Genomic DNA, 20,900 nt, shown 5'->3' with positions numbered 1-20,900 from the left:
GTAACCCATTTTGTGATTATATATGTATGTGTTTATTTGTTGTAATGTCTCACTAAAATCTACACTCCATGAGTAGGGATGATTTCTGTATGGTTTACCACTGTATTCTTAGCACCTATAATACTTTGTGTCTAGGACAAAATAAGCGTTCAATAAATTAGTAAATAAATGAGTACAAAGATGGCATCACTCATTCACTCATTTGCACAATTTGTTGAGTGTGTTGTGCACAAATATTGTTCAGCCCAACAGGCTCTACAACATCAAAAGCTCAAAAAATACTTGACTAAATGACAAAAGAGAACAGAACCTCACCTGCACTTCCTGTGAGTATTCTCAGAGGCTTTACACTTCAGGTCAGTGAGCTTTCAACATTTCTACTTTAAAGAGAGCAATGTTCTCAGGGACCAAGTAGAATTACTCACCTCTGCAGTGAATACCCCCAGATGGCTATACAGGTCTAACAGGTATGTCTGCTCTCTTTTTTTCACAGTCATTACTCATTCTCACCACTCCCCTGCAAAAGTCCTCTTCTCTCCATGTTGAACACAATTTTTAATTCCTTTTCTTCCTACTTTGCTCTAATGTCTTCTTTCTTTCCCGTCCATTTCTAGGCTTTGGTACCAATGGGATTTGGTTTTATAGGTATTCCCTTTCTTCTGGCCAAGAAACTTATCCAACCTCATTTTATCTTTGGTTCCTATCTACCACACACACACTAGGAACTTCTTTAGGGCCGGCTGTCCAGGATCAAGTGTGACTTGAATAGGTAAGACTGGCAGACGTTCAAACTCCAGTTAAGGAAATTACCCCTTTCTTTTCCTTTTCTACTTTTTTAAAAATACTTTTTATTGATTATGCTATTACAGTTTTACCAATTTTTTCTACCTTCATCCCCCCTTCATCCTGGTCCCCCAACCCTCCAGCAGTCCCCTGCCACTTAGTTCATGTCCATGGATCGTACATATAAGGCCTTTGAGTCCTGTTTCCTATACCATTTTTGACCTCTCCCCATCTATTTTATGCCTACCAAGTATGCTTCTTACTCCTTGTACCTTCCCCCACATTCCTCCCTTCCTCTTCCCACTGAAATCCCTCCATGTGATCTCCATTTCTCTGATTCTGTTCCTGTTCTGGTTGTTTGCTTAGTTTTTGTTTTTGTTATTTTTCTTTTCTTTTAGGTTCATTTGTTGAGAGTTGTGAATTTGTTGTCATTTTACTGTTCATATTTTTTATCTTCTTTTTCTTAGATAAGTCCCTTTAACATTTCATATAATACGGGCTTGGTGATGATGAACTCCTTGAACTTGACATTATCTGGGAAGCACTTTATCTGCCCTCGCATTCTAAATGAAAGTTTTGCTGGACAGAGTAATCTTGGATGTAGGTCCTTGCCTTTCATGACTTCAAATACTTCTTTCCAGCCCCTTCTTGACTGCAAAGTTTCTTTGGAGAAATCAGCTGATAGCCTAGTAGGCACTCCTTTGTAGGTAACTCTCTCCTTTTCCCTTGCTTCTTTTAGAATTTTCTCTTTATCTTTTATCTTGGGTAGCTTAATAATGATATGCCTTGATGTGTTCCTCTTTGGGTCCAACTTCTTTGGGACTCTCTGGGCTTCCTGGAAGTCTGTTTCCTTCACTAGATTGGGGAAGTTTTCCTTCATTATTTGTTCAAATAAGTTTTCAATTTTTTGCTCTTGTTCTTCTCCTTCTATAAGGCACCCCTATAATTCGGATATTGGAACATTTCAGTTCCAGTTCTTAGCACCTACCAGAAGTTGGTGCTAAGGCTCCAAGAGGTTTGTAAGACTCTTCACTTTTCTGAATTTTTGTTTCTTTATTCTGTTCCAGTTGGTTGTTTATTTCTTCCTTTTGCTCCAGATCGTTGACTTGAGTCTTGGTTTCCTTCTTGTCACTATTGGTTCCCTGAATATTTTGCTTTATTTCATTTTGGGTATCTTCTATCTGTTTTTACATTTTTCGACCAAGCTCAATCAGATCTGTGAGCATTTTGATTACAGGGCTTTAAATTCTCCATCAGATAGGTTGGCTATGTCCTCGTCACTTAGCTCTCTTTCTGAAGTTTTGCTCTGTTCTTTCACTTGGGCCACATTTCTTTGTCTTGGAGCACCTGATACGTTGTAAGGGGGCAGGGCCTTAGGTATTCATCCAGGCAGGGCAACCCTCCTTGCTGCCCTGTGGTGCTGCCTGTGGGGGAGGGGACAGAGAGGGGCCAGTGCAGCTGCCTGCTCATCCCTAACGCACTTTCCAACAGACTCTCATGTGAGACTGGGAGTTTCTCACTGTAGCAACCCTTGTATCAACTCTGAGTCTCAGTTTCCCCTTAAGTTAGCCCCACCCATGCAGCCTGCTGCCTGGCCTTGGCAAGGGTAAGGACCTACACTGAAGATTACTCTATCCAGGAAAACTATCATTTAGAATGGAAGGGCAGATAAAGTGCCTCCCATATAAGGTCAAGTTAAAGGAGTTCATCATCACCAAGCCCTTATTACATGAAATGTTAAAGGGACTTATCTTAGAAAAAGAAGATCAAAAACTATGAACAGTAAAAGGACAACAAACTCACAACTATCAACAACTAAACCTAAAAAAACCCCAAAAACAAAAAACTAAGCAAACAACTAGAACAGGAATAGAATCAAAGAAATGGAGATCACATAGAGGGTATCAGCAGGGAGAGGGGACATGGTGGGGAAGGTACAGGGAATAGGAAGCATAAATGGTAGGTACAAAATAGATGGGGTGGGGAAGTTAAGAACCGTATAGGAAATGGAGAAGCCAAAGAACTTATATGTATGACCCGTAGACATGAACTAAGGTGGGTAATGCTGGTGGGAGAGGAGGTATAGGGCAGAGGAGAATAAAGGGGAGAAAAAAATGGGACAACTGTAATAGCATAATAAATAAAATATACTAAAAGAAAACAGACATTATTAGGAAAATTCAGGCCTGCTGCACCAAACTAAGTAATTAGTGAAAGCAATTATATTCCCCACAGCAAATAACAGATTGCCCAGCATATGGTTAACATTCCACTCTAGAGATTCTGATGTCAAAGACAAAGTCCCTGACTGCCAGGCACATGCATTAGGGTACTTGATATACAAAACAAGATATGGAAACAAAACTGCATTTTGTAGCACACCAAATGACAAAGTATATAGCAAACTATACATTGAGACAGTAATAATTAATATTTGCATGAAATACAATATTCATTCTTCAGTTGTGGTATTACACATAGAAAATATGTTTATCCTTTGTAGCCACATTTGCCCAGTGAATAGCTTTCCTGGGTGAAGAGAAGCACTCCAGTAGAACATACCATCTATCTCTACTCTACTGTTAAAATTGCTAAGCATAAGAAAAATATTATTTTCAAAATAGAACCTTCTACAACAAATACCATTCTCTAAAATAAAGCACTTCAACCTTTAAATATGAAAAAATTTGACATTATGAAAGTGAGTATACCTTATGGAGTTTTTAAAAATCTAAACCAAATATGTCTTATTGGAAACAAGGTAAAAACAAGACTTTGCCATCAATGCAATAGACACAGAAGAAGTAAGAACCAGAAAGTGAACTCAGTAACACTGTGTGTCCACCATATACAGCATTCTACCAGAAACTTTGTATCTTCTCACTTCTTTCTCTTATGTGGCCAACTTTCAATTAGCCTCCAATGGTGAAGAGCTAAATCATGAATAAGTAATCCCATGAGAAAAGACTCATGTTACTCAAAATTTTAACCTTATTAAATAATAAAATATTTATTAAAATGCAATATTCCAGGTGATAGCAACTTAAAACAGTAAGCTAAAGAATCAGATGATTTTAAGTGTCCAAAGGTGATTATACCATCAGAGCCCTGGATAAAACACAAAAGGAAGCAAAATTTACCTTTGACATCCTTCACTTCCTTTTCTGCAGAGTCCATCACTCTTTCCCCATTAACCATAACATCTTCACACCACAGAGAAGGTAGATCCTTGCTTTTTTAGATAGTCAGTCATAGGTAATCCCTAATTTATTTATTGGTTTGAATTCCAGAAGTTGATGTAGCTAGAAATCATTTTCCCACAGAAACTATATTTTAAGAGTAATTAGGTTCCAAGACCAGTTCAAAAATCCTATTTAACATATGAGGGGGAAACTGCCCCACCAAAGGAATTTACTTATTACAAAAGTATGTATTTATTCTTACATGTTTAAACTTCAGTCGCCTTCAAAGTACTCTCCATTTGATGCAATGCACCTATCAAGAAGTTTTTTCCACTGCTCAAAACAGTTTTTGAACTCTTCAATTTTGATGCCTTTTAGTGCTTCTGCCATTCTTTATTTCACCTCTTTCACACTGGCAAAACATTTCCTTTTGAGGACTTTTTCCAACCACGGAAACAAAAAAAAGTTGCTTGGGGCGAGATCAGATGAATAGGGAGGGTGGGGCACAGGGGTCATGCCATTTTTGGTCAAAAACTGAACACCCAGCACAGTGTGGGCAGGTGTGCTCATGAATCACCCATCTTAGAATGGGCAAATGTGTTGAAAGAGTCTTCAAAAAAAATTTGTAGAAGACAAACACAGCCTCTCACAATAACACCAGCTGATAGATGATAAAGATGGGTTCCCAGAATACTCACTTAGTGGGGGAAACCTGTAATACAAGGGGTCTGCCCTCCAGAAGGTAATTCCAGTTTTTTGGGGGTGCCCCTTGTAAATGGTGCTGAAAGCTGAACAGTTTTCCACAATAAACAGTAAACTACTAATACTAATACTAATGACAGAGCTAGGCAGGCCTAGGAGGGATGGGCTAGGAGGCCTAGGAGGAATAGAAAATCACCAGGTGGGAAAACTGCACCATGGGAAACTGTAGCCTGGGAAAATACCTCCCTGGGAAACTGCCTGCCAACCCTACCCAGGACAAACAGAGGCCCGGCTAAGATTGGGGTCTGGGGTCAGCCTATCTGGCATAACAGGATGCAGCTTTAACTTGAGCCCAACAAGATGTATCAAGAACAATGGTCAGCAGAAATGGCACTTAGCAACCAGCTCCAGCCAATCAGACTCTGACACCCCAAACAGTTACCCTTCGGGAGTTTTTGCACTTAAAAACCCTGACCTGAGAACAACCAAGAGAGTCTTAACCTCCCTTGGTTGGCTCCCCAAACTCCCTAGGTTGGCTCCACTTTCCCTCTTATTCCTGGCTAATGAACCCTGCTCCTTAGCTCACTGCGTCCCTCTGGTTTCTTGAGTGACTCCGACCTAAGAACTAATAATATGATCCTAGTAATGAGACAAAACAGGAAAGCAGGAATCACAGGCTATTTTCTCCCGCCAGCTGGTATGATAGCTATGGTGGATTTTATACCCCTGCCATGTCCCCCCACCCCCGTGCCAAACACCTGGTCTCCAGTGAGACTGCTATCTCATCAATTAGACTTCCTACATACTCTGTCCCTCATTATTTCTCAAAAAAAAAAAAGAAGAGGGGTAGTTTCACTTAATTCTTTTCCCTAGTTAATTTCTATTTCCATAAAAATGAAAAAAAAATTAGGAGAATTAGGAATGCTCGCTGTCAAAACAGAGGTTAAGGGTAAAAAGAGACAACACTTTTACCAGAGAATAATGTGAATGCTGAAGACAAAAACTGTGGTTCAGATATACTATTTATTAGTTCTGTGAGTTTGAACAAGTTTCTTTATATCCCTAAGGCTCGATTTCCTCCTCTGTAAAACAGGGGTGGTAGTACTATAATGGCTATCTGCCCAGCATCCTTTCTCTCGTTCCCTTTGGGAAATTATCTCAACCATACTACCTCTTCTATATGACTTTGGCAAAGCTGTCCATCAAATTGACCCAGGACCCAACTCTGAGTACCTCAGCCCTCTGACACAACGTTACTCCAGAATGGACCACAACACAGCAAGGCCAATAAAGTCCTTTTCCTGAAACATGAAAGAAGAAGGGTTGCTCAGCAGTAATGAAGTAAACCTGGAGCTGCCTACACAGTGTTGTTCAGTACATGGAGAATACCCATCTGCAAAAGGAAGGAGACTGGAAAAATGAGAGAAAGATCCCTGGTAACAACATCTTAGTCCCTGGCTCCAGCCAACTCAGAAGCCCTTCACAATACACTACCTCCTTTTTTTTGTTTTGCTTAAGCTAGTATGAGTTGTATTTCTGTCTTTAGTAATGAGAAAGGGTTCTGTTTATCAGCCATTCACAGATTTGTTGTGATATTTAATGATAAGTACAGTGCCTGACAATTGGAGGCACTGTGTCATTGTTGAAGTTCTTACTCCTGTAATCAAAAAATAACACCAAGGAGTGAAAGAAATGCGCTACCAGACACTAAAACGAAAAAGTAGGTAAGCCTAAAATAGCCTTCACAGCTGGAGGGAGCAGTCTGGGAACAAATATGGAGAAAGTCAATCCTCAGGTAAGGAGAGAATCTATGAAGCTCACAACTATTATCACACTTGAAATGAATTCATAGTGAAAAAACTAAGGAATTTTATTTCTTCAATTAAAATTCACAAGTACGATTGGCCTTCCAAAGAGGTTTATCTTTTCATAATATCAGTGTCTCAATGTTTAAAGAGAACTGAGACTGTATAACTTGGGTTTTAAACCTCCAAAACCAGTCAATGTTTTAAGATCCTATTTGATACAACTTGGTTTTCATATAGTTCATAATTACTGCTTTAGTCATTGTTGTTTCCTAAGTAGTGACATATGTTTATATATTAAACATTTATGATAATTTAAGGAAAATATCCTTCAACTTCTGAAACAGATGAATTCCTTACAATCTTATACAGAGAGAATTGTAATATCACTATCTAATGTTAAAAGGAAGCACAAAACTAAATTATGCACACACATCCCAACCCAAATCAAGGAGGTGAATTGAATAATTTTAGAGAGAATGAAGACTTAATTCCATGGTACTCTGAACCCGACCAATCACTCCAAGATAACCATCCCCCAGTGAGCAGCTACTATGAAATGTGCAGACAAGGTGCCACATAAGCCATGGTGCACAATGTACTCCATTAGCTGCACTGAAGTATTTGTTACTATAATCTACCTCATCTTCCAAATGGCTGATTTGATCCTCTGCTTCATCTAACCTACTGTTTATTCTTTCCAGTGTATTATTTATTTTAGATATTACATTCTTTATTTATGACTGGTCCTTTTTTAATGGTTTCTATGTATTTTTTCATGCTGCTGGGAATCCTTATAATCATTGCTCTGAACTTAATCTCAGATAAATTGCTTGCCTCCATTTCATTCAGTTCTTCTCCTGAGGAATTCTCTTGTTCTTTCATTTGGGGCCTGTTTCTCTGTCTTCCCATTTTGGCTGCTTCTTTGTGTTTGTTTCTCTGTATTGAGTAGACCTGCAAGACTCTGGTGTAGTCCTGTGTCAGTCACTGCCTGCGACTGGCCCTGTAGAACCCATTTGCAGCTATCAGTGATCCACAGCTTGTGGCTCCCTCTGCTGGACCTGGGTGTGTGCAGAAAGAACCAGGCTGCATACCAATGTTGACTTTTACCAAGGCTGACTTTTAACAGCACCAGCCCTGGGCAGGGTCAGCTAAAGTCTGGAAGCTCCCAAATATCCACTTTCATCTTGCAGGCTTTCTGTTAGGTTTAATCAATGAAAAGTGTCTCCAGCTGTATTCCTCAGCAGCCCAGCTTAAGCTCCACAGGGTGAGGCAAGAAAGATTCCTGCTGGTGGGGCTATTGTATCCTCCCAGGCTGATGCCACATAGAGAGGAGTGCTCTGCCTGAGAAACGTGGCTTCTGCAGTATGAGGAATGACTCAGAACCAGGATCCTGATGGCTGGCCCTTCAGCTCTCTCTGCAGAGCCACCAAGCCTAGACTCTCCTCATGTGGCTCTAGTCTGCTCTGCCCTCCTTCTGCCAGGCCCAGGGTCAGTAGCTGCAAACAAAATTTTGTGTGTTAGGCCTTTCAGAGACCCTCTGCATCTCCAGCCATCCCTCCCTGGAGGGCAGAAACCCCACTGCTTTTCACAGTTGGACGTTATTTGGGTTCCTTTCCCAGTACTGGTGCTCTTGGCTGGGGAACTCAGCTTAGGATTTAGACTCCATGCTCCTCAGGTGGAACCTCTCCAGCTGCTGAAATATCCCTCCAAACTTCAGCTGCCACCTGTGAGAGCCCTGCCAGCCCTCTTGCACCTCCATACTCCCTATCAGTCTCCGTGTGGTGATGTGGTTTCTTTCCTAAATACTTGGTTATAAGGCTTCTCTCCAGCCAATGTTCAGGTGGTTATTCAGGATGGTTCTTCTATCATTTAGTTGTAATTCCAGTTTTGTTCTGGGAGGAGGTTATTGTAGCTTCCACCTACTCTGCCACCATCTTGGATCCCCCCATCACTACAATCTGATAAAGTTCACCATTTTCCCAATACACAGGGAGAGAAAATTAAAGGAATTTTCTCAATTTTAAATGTTACTCTCCTATTTTTTTTCTCAAAACTATGGTCTTCCTCTATCCATTCAACCAGAATCTAATGTGATTCAGTATATAATTACATGTTATCTAGTTGATTATTTTGTTTTGGTTCTCAGTAGTATTCTATGAAAAGCACCTCGATTTCCATACAAATTTGGAAACCACAATGCTAAAAGGGAAATAAAAAATAATATAAGCCAAGGCAGATCAATTATCTCATAGAGTTACAATGCATGCCTCAGAAATAAAAAAAATAAAAATAAGGTAAAAGTGATGAAAAAGTCAAACACATTCCACACACAACCTGTGAAAGAAGTGAGATCATTAGAGAAATGGTAGTGATGATGAAAAAGGTGATTCAAATGAGGAAGGCTCCAAACCAGGCTTTGAAGGAAAGGAAAAGAGAAACAGGAATAGGAAAGCACACTGCAACCTGGGCCAGTTTCAGGCACTGCTCCAAAACTACTACTAGTATTGTGAGTTTTATCTGCTAAATTCATGCTAGTTCAAAAAAGAGGTGTCACATGTGAATTTTAAATAAGTCAAGTAACATACATAAGTTCCCAATTTTATATATTCAGTCTAAATTTGTCATATACCATTCAAAACCTCAGTAAACTAGAAATCAAACAAAACCTCTAATCAATCATAGATAATATATAAAATCTAGGCTCCTGTCAGAAAGTAGAACTAAAAATTCTCTGTTGTTAAATCCTTTTTTCAAACTTGGCTACAAAAATAACACAAAGAGAGGCTTTTCTACACATGGTTCTGACAGCCATGGAACCTTTTTATTCCTTAATACATTTCTAAATTGTTTTCTTAGATCAGTCCAGATTAGACCTCTGATGTTTCATCCCACTCTTAAACTTTCTAATAAAATTACTTTTTTCATCATGCCATTTGCTTACACTAAAAAATATTATACGAAAAATCATAAAAAGCTCATTGTTATGCTGCCAAAAGGATGCTTGCCAAATGCTGTCCCTTTTTCTGTCCATCAGATCTCAGTAAGATGAAAAGGAGCATTTTGATCCAATGGAAACTGAATCCTGTAAATGATCCATTATCCCCCTTTGTTCTGGCTATAAGGTAGCTCAAAGCAATTTTTTAAAAAATTTTATTTATTTATTCTTAGTAAGAAAGAGAGAAAGAGAGGGAGACAAACATCAATGTGTGGTTGCCTCCTGGGCACCCCCATCTGGAGACCTGGCATGCAATCCAGGCATGTGCCCTGACTGGAAATCAAACCAGCAACCCTTTGGTTTGCAGGCTGGCACTCAATCCACTGGGCCACACCAGTCAGGGCTCAAAGCAATTTTCTATAGCCCTTTCTAATAAATGGATGGACTATAAATAAAAAATAAATTTTTATATCTCCAAATGGAAATGTTTATATCTCCAAACAAAAATGTTACTTCAGTGTACTATTTTCCGATCTTTTTGTCCTTCATATGATTCTTTTACTTGCACACTTGAATTATTTTATTTTTGTAAATGGAATTCACAACAGTTAAACAGAATTAGAGGTGTGTTAAAAATGATACTACATTCTACTCTACTTTTAAGAGAATAAGATAGGGAAACAGAAAACATTTGCAAAAACAAAATTCTGTGTGTGTATTTTTTTAAGTCCAGGATATCTGCCGGAATTAATATACCACATACAAGCCAATCTTCTACAATGTTGATATTTGTCTATAGCATTATACAAAAACAATAACTAAAACCCAGAATGACCTATAAAACTAAAAGAGCCTCAGACTTTTAAATAAAATATTAAAATATTTCAAGTTTATTTCTCCAAAAAATAGGAGTAGGCTAAGACACCCTTTCAGATATACTCACCATTACCAGCACCATTTCGTAGTTAAACTCTCAGAAAACCCAGCTAAAAGTAACAGCTCATTATCTTACCATTATTCAGGTGATCTGAGCAATTATGAACATTCTCCAAGGTTCTGTTCTGGGCCTCTCAGAAACACAGTGGGCATTTCTACTCTCAGTTTCAACTTCTATAAGAATGATTCCAAAATCTCTGTCTCACCTCACTGGACTGCCTTTCCATATCTTTAATTAAGTGCTCAAAATGGAGCTTCATTAGCTTGCTCTCCTTCCTCACCCCTAACCCCTGGTACAAACAACCCTTTCCAAAGACCTCATTCTGTCCAATTCCAAGGTTTCAGTCATCTGTGTTCCTTCCTTCTCCTCATCTCTGGTATTCCTTTTTATCAGGTTTAACCATTTCCTCCTCTGATGGGTCTCTATGGTTGGCATTTTCTTTTTTTTTTTTTTTGTACTTGTATTTTACTAGTTCAGACCCTAATTCTCAGTTAACTTCTCTCAGATTTTCCATTTCAACCTGCATCCCACTGTCTCAGCATTGTTTTTTGTTTGTTTGTTTGTTTTTTAAATGAAGTCACTTCCCTCAAACCTGCAGTAACAGCTTCCTATAAGCTATTACATCAAAATGACCTTTTGTTTTGTGGGACAACACTCAAACAACTGAGCCTTGCCCATCAGGACTCAGATGTGTCATCTCATAAGTTGATCACTAGGTATTTATGGTGTTTTTACATGACCAGGCAAACTCTAATGGGAAATATAAAAAATATTACATTATACCTGCCTTTAGAAAATTTAAGTTTACATCCTAGTGAAAGGGGATAGTATTCATCACTATTTATTATAATATAAAGAAAGTGAAATTGGGCAATAGGATAGAGAGTGACTTCATGGTGGTCAAAGGTCTCTCTGAGAGCAGAGACCTAAATAATGAGAAGGCAGTGATATAAAGGATGCCATGGGTGAAGAGCAAGGCAGACGTAACAGCCAGTGCATACGGCCTTCAGTACAGATTAAGGTCATAGGTTCAATTCTCAGTCAGGGCACATGACTGGGTTGCAGGCCAGGTCCCCCGTTGGGGTGCCTGCAAGAGGCAACTTACTGATATTTCTCTTTCACACAAATGTCTCCCTCTCTTTCTCCTTCCCTTCCCCTCTTTTTAAAAACAAATAAAAATAAAATCTTAAAAAGAAAGATGCCATATCTCAGATCTGCAAAACTGTAAATTTTTCTAAAGCCAGATACAAAAAGGGTGATGAAATGATGACTACCATTTAGTATAAGTTCACAATCACATGAATCTTGACTTAAATATATTCCTAAACTAAACAAACACTAATTTCTATTGTAGCCACTTACATTTCATTAAAATGACTACCACTAAGCAAGTGATTTTCATAAAGCAAACTAAAGTCTTACTTAATGTTGTAATGTCCACTTTTCAGGGTACATCTATCAGGAAACTGAGCAAGCTTCCTTGAGAGCATTTTAAAATACTTTCTGCACTCCTGCACGCCAGTGCCTTGTTCATTGTCAGTAGAAGCAGAAAGTGGCAGTCCATCTCTGACACGAATGACTGAGGCAGATAAAATCATAGACATTTCAACTGAAAGGGAAGACCTAAAACAAAATGAAAATCTTGGGTTAGTTAAAAAAAATTAAAGCCAAAGCTGAAAAAGAGTGCAAAAATGTTCAGTTCATTAATAATCAGAGGTATACTAATTAAAATGATAACTATGCTTTCCTTAACAAATTAGCTTTAATAAAAATAATACTTGCTTCTTTCTAGCATTTTCATAAATGTATCTGGAAGTAAATACTGGAATAAACACTATTCTCAAAACAGCTGGGCAATATTCAGCAGAATTTAATAATATTTATGCTCTTTGAGCATGAAAAATTTAAATATTATAAATCTTATCCTAGGTAAAGACAAAATTTTAAACAGAAAGACATCCTTTCACAGAAATAACTGAAAACCTAAATACTTAATAGCAGGGGAAGAGTTAAATAAATTATAGCATGCCCATATAACTGAATATAGTGCAGAAACTAAAAGTTATGTCTGTGAAAAATATAATAATGTGATAAAATGTTTATCTGTTGGGCAGTAAAAAAAGGCAGGATAAAAACTCCAAATGTTGTTTTCCATAAAGATAAAGAAAAGGAAGAAGGGAGGGATAAGTAGAGAAAAAGATATGGGATGGAAACATATCAAAATTAGAATAATGCTTATCTCCAGGAAATAGTATCATGGATGATAATCATTGTATAATTTCCTAAATTTTCATAATGTTTCACAATGAGCCCATCTTACTTTTATCACCAGAAAAAACATTATTTAAAATAAATCTGAGCTGGCAGCACAGCAGCAGCGTAGGAGAATCTTTCTCACACTTCCTCTCAGAACCAAACCGGAAATAAAAATAAAGAAGGGAACAGCCAACTGATAAAAACAACTGAAGACTACCTGAAAAAGAAACTTGGCCAAGGATGGGCAGAAACCACTTTGAGACCACAAGGAAGGATGGGGACACAAGAGGGGATGGGCCCGGACTGCAGAGTTCTGAGGGTGTGGCAAGGCTGTGGGAACTTCACTCTGAGAGGAGTGACCTGGACCCCAGATCCAGCTCTCAAGCGCAGGGCACCAGTGCCAAGAGCAGCTGCCCACTCACCATCCAGCAGTGAAAGGCCACTGGGATTTGTCTGCTGGGGAAAAACAAAGCCGGATGGAGACAAAGCCACTATTTTTTTTTTCCTTAAAAAGGGCCAAGGCACAGGAGTTTTTTATTCACAGCAACTCGGCTTGGGATCCAGTGAAGGGAGGGCAGTGCAGACTGGAGTCGCTCAAGGGCAGACTGGAGGGGTGGCACTGGAGAGAGCTGTGGGGGAGAGGCTGCAGAGATTTTTGTGCTGGGTCACACTTAGATACCAACAGCGGCCATCTTTCTTAAGAGCAAGGCTCTCCCAGAGGAAATACAATTACCCCACACTATTAGATACTGCTTGTCCCACTCTCTGGAATCCTGCCCAAGCCAACCTGCATCTTTGGTGTGTGTCTATTTCTTCCCCAATCCTGCATCTTAAGCCTTGCTAAGGAGACAGCAACATATGCAACATATGCAGACTCAAGAGGTGTCAGAGACTAGCTTTAGGGTGCAGCCATTCCATACACTTTGCCAGGAGCCAGACTGGCACTTCCCCCTCATGGGAGAGCCACAGAAACACCCTTCTGTTTTCTGGCAGAACTAAACTCTGGGCTCTGGAGGCCCCACCTACTTGCCTACTGGAGGCTCTGCCCTGCTGACCTCAGGTAAATAATCTGGGACAGATTAAGACCTGTGACTCAGGGCTGGGGGAACACACGCATCGTCTTCCCCTGAAGTCTGAACAGCACTTCCCATGGAAGATGCAAGGGTCCCATCACGGCTGATTCTGCCCGAAGCCCTCTCAGAAACAGGTCAGCGACTAATCTAAGATTGACAGAAAGCCAACAAACAGAGGCAGGTGGAGGTAGACCCTGTGGTGCATTGGGACATCTGCTCGCCCAACCCTGGGTCCAGTGCTGGCCCATCCAATGCACTGCCAAGCCCCAAGGAAATAGCCTCAAACTGCGGACTGCTGGTAGCTTCAGGCAGGCTGTGGGGGCAAGATATGGACAGCACTTGACATCAGCTTACACCAGCTTCAGACAACATCAGAGCTGTATCCAAAGGGAGAACCAAGCAGGCAGGCACTAAACTCAACTGAGACAAATTCCATATTATTCTTTTCCATTATTTTCATTATTTTTTCTTTTATAGCCTTTTTATTATTTTCTCCTATTGTTTCTCTATTATCTTGCACATTTCTTATTTACTCTTACCTTTTCTTACTGCATTTTTCTTCTTTCCTTTTTGTATTTTTGTTATGCTTTCTCTTTCTTTGTCCTTTTCCCCATTTTCCGCTTTCTATTCCTTATTCTATTATTTATTTTCCTTCTCCCATAATCACTTTTCTCTCCTATGGTCTGCTCTTATTTTTTTTCTTTTACTATTCTATTTCTCTTTCCACTTTCATTAGTCTTTGCTCTTTTGACATTGATTGTGCTACCATTGTTGGGATTTTTGACTTGGTTTTGTTTTTTGTGTTGCTTTGTTTTGCTTTTTCTGTTTTTTGTTTTGTTTGTTTTGTTTCCAGTACACAGCATACAAGACATGGTGAGGGCTGAGCCTCTCAGTCATCCAGCTAGAGAGAAAATCCCACCAATGAACAGGCCAACAACAACCAAGACCCAAATACAATAGGAGAAACCCCTTAACCCACACAAGGGACAATTCTAGAGCATCCAGCTCAGGATATCAAGGAGGCTGCACCACTGGGTCCCACAGGACTATTAACACATAAGGCCACCCCAAGAAGATGGGGAGTCAAAGCGGATCTATCTAATACATGGAAACAGAACAAGAGACAGCTAAAATGGTAAGACAAAGAAACAAACTCCAAAAGAAAGAAAAGGACAAATCCTCAGAAAAAGAGCTAAATGAAATTCAGGCAAGCAATTTATCACTGAGTTTAAAGTAATGGTTATAAGGATGATCAAGGAACTCAGTGAGAACTACATCAGCATGAAAAAGAACATAGAAACTATGAATAAAAACCAGCTGGAGATTAAGCATGCAAAATCTGAAATGAAGAATAAAAAGAAGGAAATAAAATCAGGCTAGATAAGGCAGAGGACTGAATCAGTTATTTGGAAGACAGGTAGGAAACAACATCCAGCCAGAGCAATAAAAAAAAAAAAAGACTTAAAAAGAATAAGAATAGTTTAAGAGAACTAAGGGGACTTTAGTTAAGATGATGGCATAAGCAAACTCAGCTTACCACCTCGCACAACCACATCAAATTACAACTAAATTATACACTAACCATCAATCAGAACCATCAGAAATCTAGTTGAAGCAAAGTCTGACAACTACAGAATTAAAGAGGCCATACCCATCCAGACTGGTAGGAGGGGCGTAGAGGCAGAATGGGCTGGTCCCACATTCATGTGTGGTGGATAAAATTTTTGGAGGGATATCTCTAGAGTGAGGAGTTCCATCCCCATACCACACCCCCAGGCCAGGGTTCCAGTGACAGGAAGATAGGTCCCCACAACTTCTGGCTGCAAAAACCAGTGGGTCAAAGTCAGTGGAAGAAACTTCTGGAGTCCCAAGCAGTTCCTCTGAAAGAACTCACACACAGACTACTCAGACTAACTCCCTCTGAGCTCCAGCCCTGGGGTAGCAACATGAAAGGCACCAGAAGCATACACAGAGGAACTGAAGTGCCTGACAACAAGGCAAGAGCTGAGGGACAGCTTTCTTCCAGACAGAAAGGTAAGCAGAAGCTATTGTTCCTTTTCGGAACCCTCTCCCCACAAAGCCACAGAGTCAGCAGGCAGGTACCATATATGAGACTTCATCAACTTGGATAACGCTGTTTGTCCCACACTAGAGATTCCTGAGACTCCATCCTACCCAACTTACAGGCCACTCAATCTGTTAACAGTGACTTTTCCATATGAATGGCTGATCTTGGCTCATGTTTCACAGCCTCCTAAATCCTCTCAATAAGCAATAGTCAGTTTCATTAAGACCCCACTGCTGTACTTCTTGTTCTACAACTCCAGACCCGGGATTAGGAGTAGCCAGCCTAGATTCGCAGCTTGTCTTCACCTGGGAATCTCCCAGCCTGGCACAGTACTAACCATCACAGATTGCTTTACAGCCCAGGCAGTGAGGCACCAGGCAGAACACCGGTAGTGGCTGACCTTGGTCTGAACCGCCTGGGAAACCCAAGTGCCTATACACCCAGTGGACAGCTACAGAAAACATCGGAATACCACCACCCTGACCCCTGCACAGGTGATCCTCTACGGAGGGTCAGTGTTAGTGGTCAGTGGTCGAGCCAGTCCTTGCAGCTGACTGGCCTGGGTAAATCTCTTCCATTGACCTACCAACAGCAATCAAGGCTCAACTACAAGAGGAGGGTGTACTCAGCCCACATGAAGTACACACCTTGAATGCCCAGTTTGGGGATAGAAGAGGCTGCACCACTACAGGACACCTACTACATTAGGCCACGCTCTCAAGACAGGGAGTCATAGCAGCTCTACCTAATACATAAAAACAAACACAGGGAGGCTGCCAAAAGGAGCAGACAGAAACATGGCCCAAGTTAGAGAACAGATAAATACACCACAAAAAGTACTATACAAAAGGGAAATAAGCAATCTATCAAATGCAGAGTTGAAAACACTGGTTATAAGGATGCTCAAAAAACTTAGGGAGGACCTCAACAGCATAAAAAAGATCCAGTCAGAAACAAAGGATACACTAATTGAAAGAAAGAACAATATACAGGGAAACAACAGTACACTGGATGAAGTCGAGATTCAAATCAATGACATGGAACATAAGGAAACAAAAATAAGCAATCGGAAAAACAAGGAGGAAAAAAGAACCCCCCAAAATAAGGATAATATAAGCAGCCTCTGGGACAACTTCAAGAGTTCCAGCATTCGCATCACAGAGGTGCCAGAAAGAGGAGAGAAAGAGCAAGAAATTGGAAATCTATTTGAAAAAATAATGAAAGAAAACTTCCCTAATTTGGTGAAGGAAATAGACATGCAAGTCCAGGAAGCAGAGAGAGTCCCAAACAAGGTGGATGCAAAGAGGCCCACTCCAAGACACACCGTTAAAAAAATGCCAAAGGTTAAAGATAGAATCTTAAAAGCAGCAAGAGAAAAGCAGTTAGGTACCTACAAAGCAGTTCCCACAAGACCATCAGCTGATTTCTCAAAAGAAACTTTGCAGGCTAGAAGGGATTGGCAAGAAATACTCAAAGTCATGAAAAGCAGGGACCTTACAGCCAAGGTTGCTCTACTCAGCAAAGCTATCATTTAGAATTGAAGGGCAGATAAAGAGCTTCCTGGACAAGAAAAAACTAAAGGAGTTCATCATCACCAAACCTTTCTTATATGAAATGTTAAAGGGTAGATGAGTACCTACACATCTATCAATAATTGACTCTAAAAAACAAACCAAGCAAACAAGAACAGAGACAGAATCCTGGATACAGAGAGCATTTTGATGGTTGTCAGATGGGAGGAGTGTGTGGGGAATGGCAGAAGAGGTGAGATTAAGAAGTACAAATAGGTAGTTACAGAATAGCCATGGGGATGTAAAGTACAGTATAGGAAATGGAGTAGCCAAAGAACTTACACGCATGACACGCATGAACAATAGCATGGGGATTGCCTGAGGGAGTGGGAGGTGCTGGGTGGAATAGGGCAAAAGGGGAAAAAAGTGGGACAACTGTTAACAGTATAATCAATAAAATACAATTTAAAAAATAATAGAACTTAGGGACAACATTAAACGTAACAATATTTGTATCATTGGGATACCAGAAGGAGAAGAAAGTGAACAAGGAATAGAAAACCAGTTTGAAGTAATAATAACAAAAAACTCCCCTAACCTAATGAAGGAGAAAGCCATGCAAGTTCAGGAAGCACAGAGTATGAAATTTCCTCAAAAAATTAAAAATGGAACTGCCTTTTGATCCAGTGATTCTACAGCTGGGAATATACACTAAGAATCTCAAAACACCAATTCAACAGAATATATGAACTCCTATGTTCATAGCAGCATTATTTATAATAGCCAAGATTTGGAAACAGCCTAAGTGCCGTCAGTAGATGAGCGAATTAAAAAACTGTGGTACATTTATACAATGGAATACTATACAGCAGTTAAAAAAAAAGAATTCTTACCTTTTGCAACAGTATGGATGGAACTGGAGAGACTATTATGCTTAGTGAAATAAGCCAGTCAGTGAAAGACAAATACTATATGATCTAACCTATAAGTGGAATCTAATGAACAAAATAAACTGACAAACAAAAGAGAATCAGGGGCAGGCTGACTGCTGCAAGAGTGGGGAGAGGAGGTGGGGACTGACTGAAAGGTAAAGGGATTAGTCAAAGAATACATATGGATGACCATTGGACATGGATAATGGATGGCATGGGGACTGACTGTGGGAGTGGGGGGTGGGCTGGGTGGAGGGCGGCAAAGGGTGAAAAGTCAGGACAACTGTAACAGCATAAATAATATTTAAAAAAATAAAAAGCATAAACTGAAAAATAAATAAATAAATCTGAAAGCTAAAGGAATTACTGGTTTTAATACTATCCTCAATCATTTTACCAGAAAGTAAATCATAATGGCTTGTCCTATTAGATTCTGATCATGCTTTACAAAAATAGATCAAAGGACTACACCAGCCTGGGTCTGAAAGAAATCAAGTAAACAGTCAAACTTTGATTAAAAATATATATATACTAGTTTTCAAATTTTAGCTTATATAAAAGTCACTGGAAGTTTGGTTAGGAATACTGATTTCTGGGCCAACCTCCAAAAAATTCTGATCCACTGACTGTGGAAAGGGACTTGAGAATCTTTCATTTTTAGCAAACTCCCCAGATAATTACTATGCTACTGTCTAAGGATTACACTTTGAAAAACACTGAATTAAAACATGTTCACAGAGCGACATTAAGTGGTGACTGTTTTCTGTCAGGCCATCAGAACACAAGGCCCTAAATGCTTCTCTTTCACTAGTAATTGGTAAAAACAGAAAGACTCTAAAACAATTTCATATGCTTTTTCATGATATTATATCTGAGACTAAATTAATCCTTATCTGCCCAGTTCAGCTATGTCAATTTTACTTCTTCCAAAAATGAAAAATTGAGTTAGTAATATATCAAAAAATGCCACAGAAAATTGGCATCAAGTTTGCAAATCAGTGGTGCCTAGTTTTCACTGCTGTGTGAAGCCAAAATCTGACTGTCCATTCATGATGGTAACTGACAATAAAAATTAATCCAAATGATAATGCTAACACATTTAATTTACTCCCCCTTTTTCCTGTTTTCATGAGGAAATGATAGGAATAGTTAGGTATTAATATGTTAATAGTCTTTAATATTTTTGTCCTCTACTTAAAAGGAAAAAACCTCAGAGGAATCAAATTAGCCTTTACCATAATGGATTCTTTGACCAAAGTTCCAACATGATATTTCCAAATCATTTTTTCCCCTATTCAATCAGTTTCTTTTCTCTTCTTAAAAGCACTAGCAAGAAAAAGCTGGAATTCCTCAAGGGATAAAAGCTACATTATAATCCTCTTTTTAAAATTGTTGCCATGTTTTATTTAATTACTAAACCACAGCTACAACATTTAGCCTAAGAGAGTGGGAAAATATCTTACTTCATACCTTATGTATTGACAATTTAAATATAAAACTCTGTCTTTACAGAAATATACTGCAACACAAGGTCTACTCTGTGAATTAAAATGAGGAAAGGGCTGTGGCCTATAGTTTCCAAACATCCACATACTTAGTATTTAAAAGTAAACTGCCTGATCTTTCTAGGACCCCAACAGAAATATCAGAAATTATCTTTACTAGAGGGTACCGACTTCCATGTACTCTTCAAAGCTACTCCTTTCTTCATGACTTGAAAGACAAAAAGATTTATACTTCCTAAAACATACTAAGAAAAGAACCTGTGGGGTCATGACTGTGGGTCCAAGGTAACAGCAAGGCAATCTCTCAAAAAGTAATAAACAAAACTCAATGTATAAGTACACTTTCTATCTATTTTTTAGCAAGTTTCATAAATGTCTTTTTTTAAGATAAAAAACATTCATGTTGAGTTAGTCACTCATATTTTGTTTCAGTTCATTATTTTCCAAACTTCAATCATCCAGGCACCACTTTCAGAATTCTCACCACATCTGCATCCCACCTGTATTATCTACCTAATATGTCTTTCAATTAACTTATTTTTTGCCCTACCCTTAGTGATAGTATCTATATTTTTCTCCTAACTTAATAAAATGATCTGATGGTTCCAAAAGTTGGTAAGCACTACGTTAGTGCATACTATTTTATTAAAAGTGCTAACAGTGATCTGTGAGAATTGGGAAGGGTGTATTTGGGGAGAAAGCTGTACTATGATGGCACAGGGTGGGGGAAAAATTGAGTGAAAAGGGGAGTTTTTTGCACAGCCATAGGTTAGGAAGAAGGCACTTGGGAAACAGTTTGAAGAACAAAAGCAGAAAGGGTACCAAGGACAACCAGAATTTATTTTACAGTTTGCCCCTCCCTCGCAGCACATGCAACCTCTCCAGGAGCCTGACACTCCTATTACAGGTCCTTGCCCTGAGCAGTATGTGTAAGACCTCAGGCTCTAGAGTACATTATCCTCACATCTAGGAACAGGGACCTGGACACATGCACAAGTGCGTCAGTCTTAAACATTTGTGCAGCACCTCATAGTTTACAAACACTGGGTAGGTACAACCATTTTGCAGACCAGGAAATGAAGGCTCCCTTTCTCAATGTCACACTGCTAATATATGACAGAACTGGTGCTTGAACCCAAGTTTCTTCTATCTCCACATTACTGTGCTGCACCAGTCTCCTAAAACCAACAAAACAAAAGACAAGAACC

General features: G+C 39.4%; 1 protein-coding gene across 2 annotated transcripts in view; it reads right to left on the bottom strand.

The window, feature by feature from the left end:
* Positions 1 to 20,900, bottom strand: part of SEC22A (SEC22 homolog A, vesicle trafficking protein) — a 72,452-nt gene that overhangs the window by 49,735 nt on the left and 1,817 nt on the right. For both annotated transcript variants that reach the window (XM_045851841.1, XM_045851840.1), the window contains exon 2: positions 11,770 to 11,970. In XM_045851841.1, the coding sequence (XP_045707797.1) occupies positions 11,770 to 11,951 (182 nt within the window). In that variant the 5' untranslated portion in view covers positions 11,952 to 11,970. The remainder of the gene's footprint in view (positions 1 to 11,769; positions 11,971 to 20,900) is intronic.

The sequence above is a fragment of the Phyllostomus hastatus genome, unplaced genomic scaffold (genome assembly GCF_019186645.2).
Source record: "Phyllostomus hastatus isolate PE091 unplaced genomic scaffold, TTU_PhHast_1.1 phas_contig_86, whole genome shotgun sequence".
Taxonomy (NCBI): domain Eukaryota; kingdom Metazoa; phylum Chordata; class Mammalia; order Chiroptera; family Phyllostomidae; genus Phyllostomus; species Phyllostomus hastatus.
The sequence above is the reverse complement of the archived record's forward strand: the minus strand, read 5'-3'. Positions and strand labels throughout refer to the sequence as shown.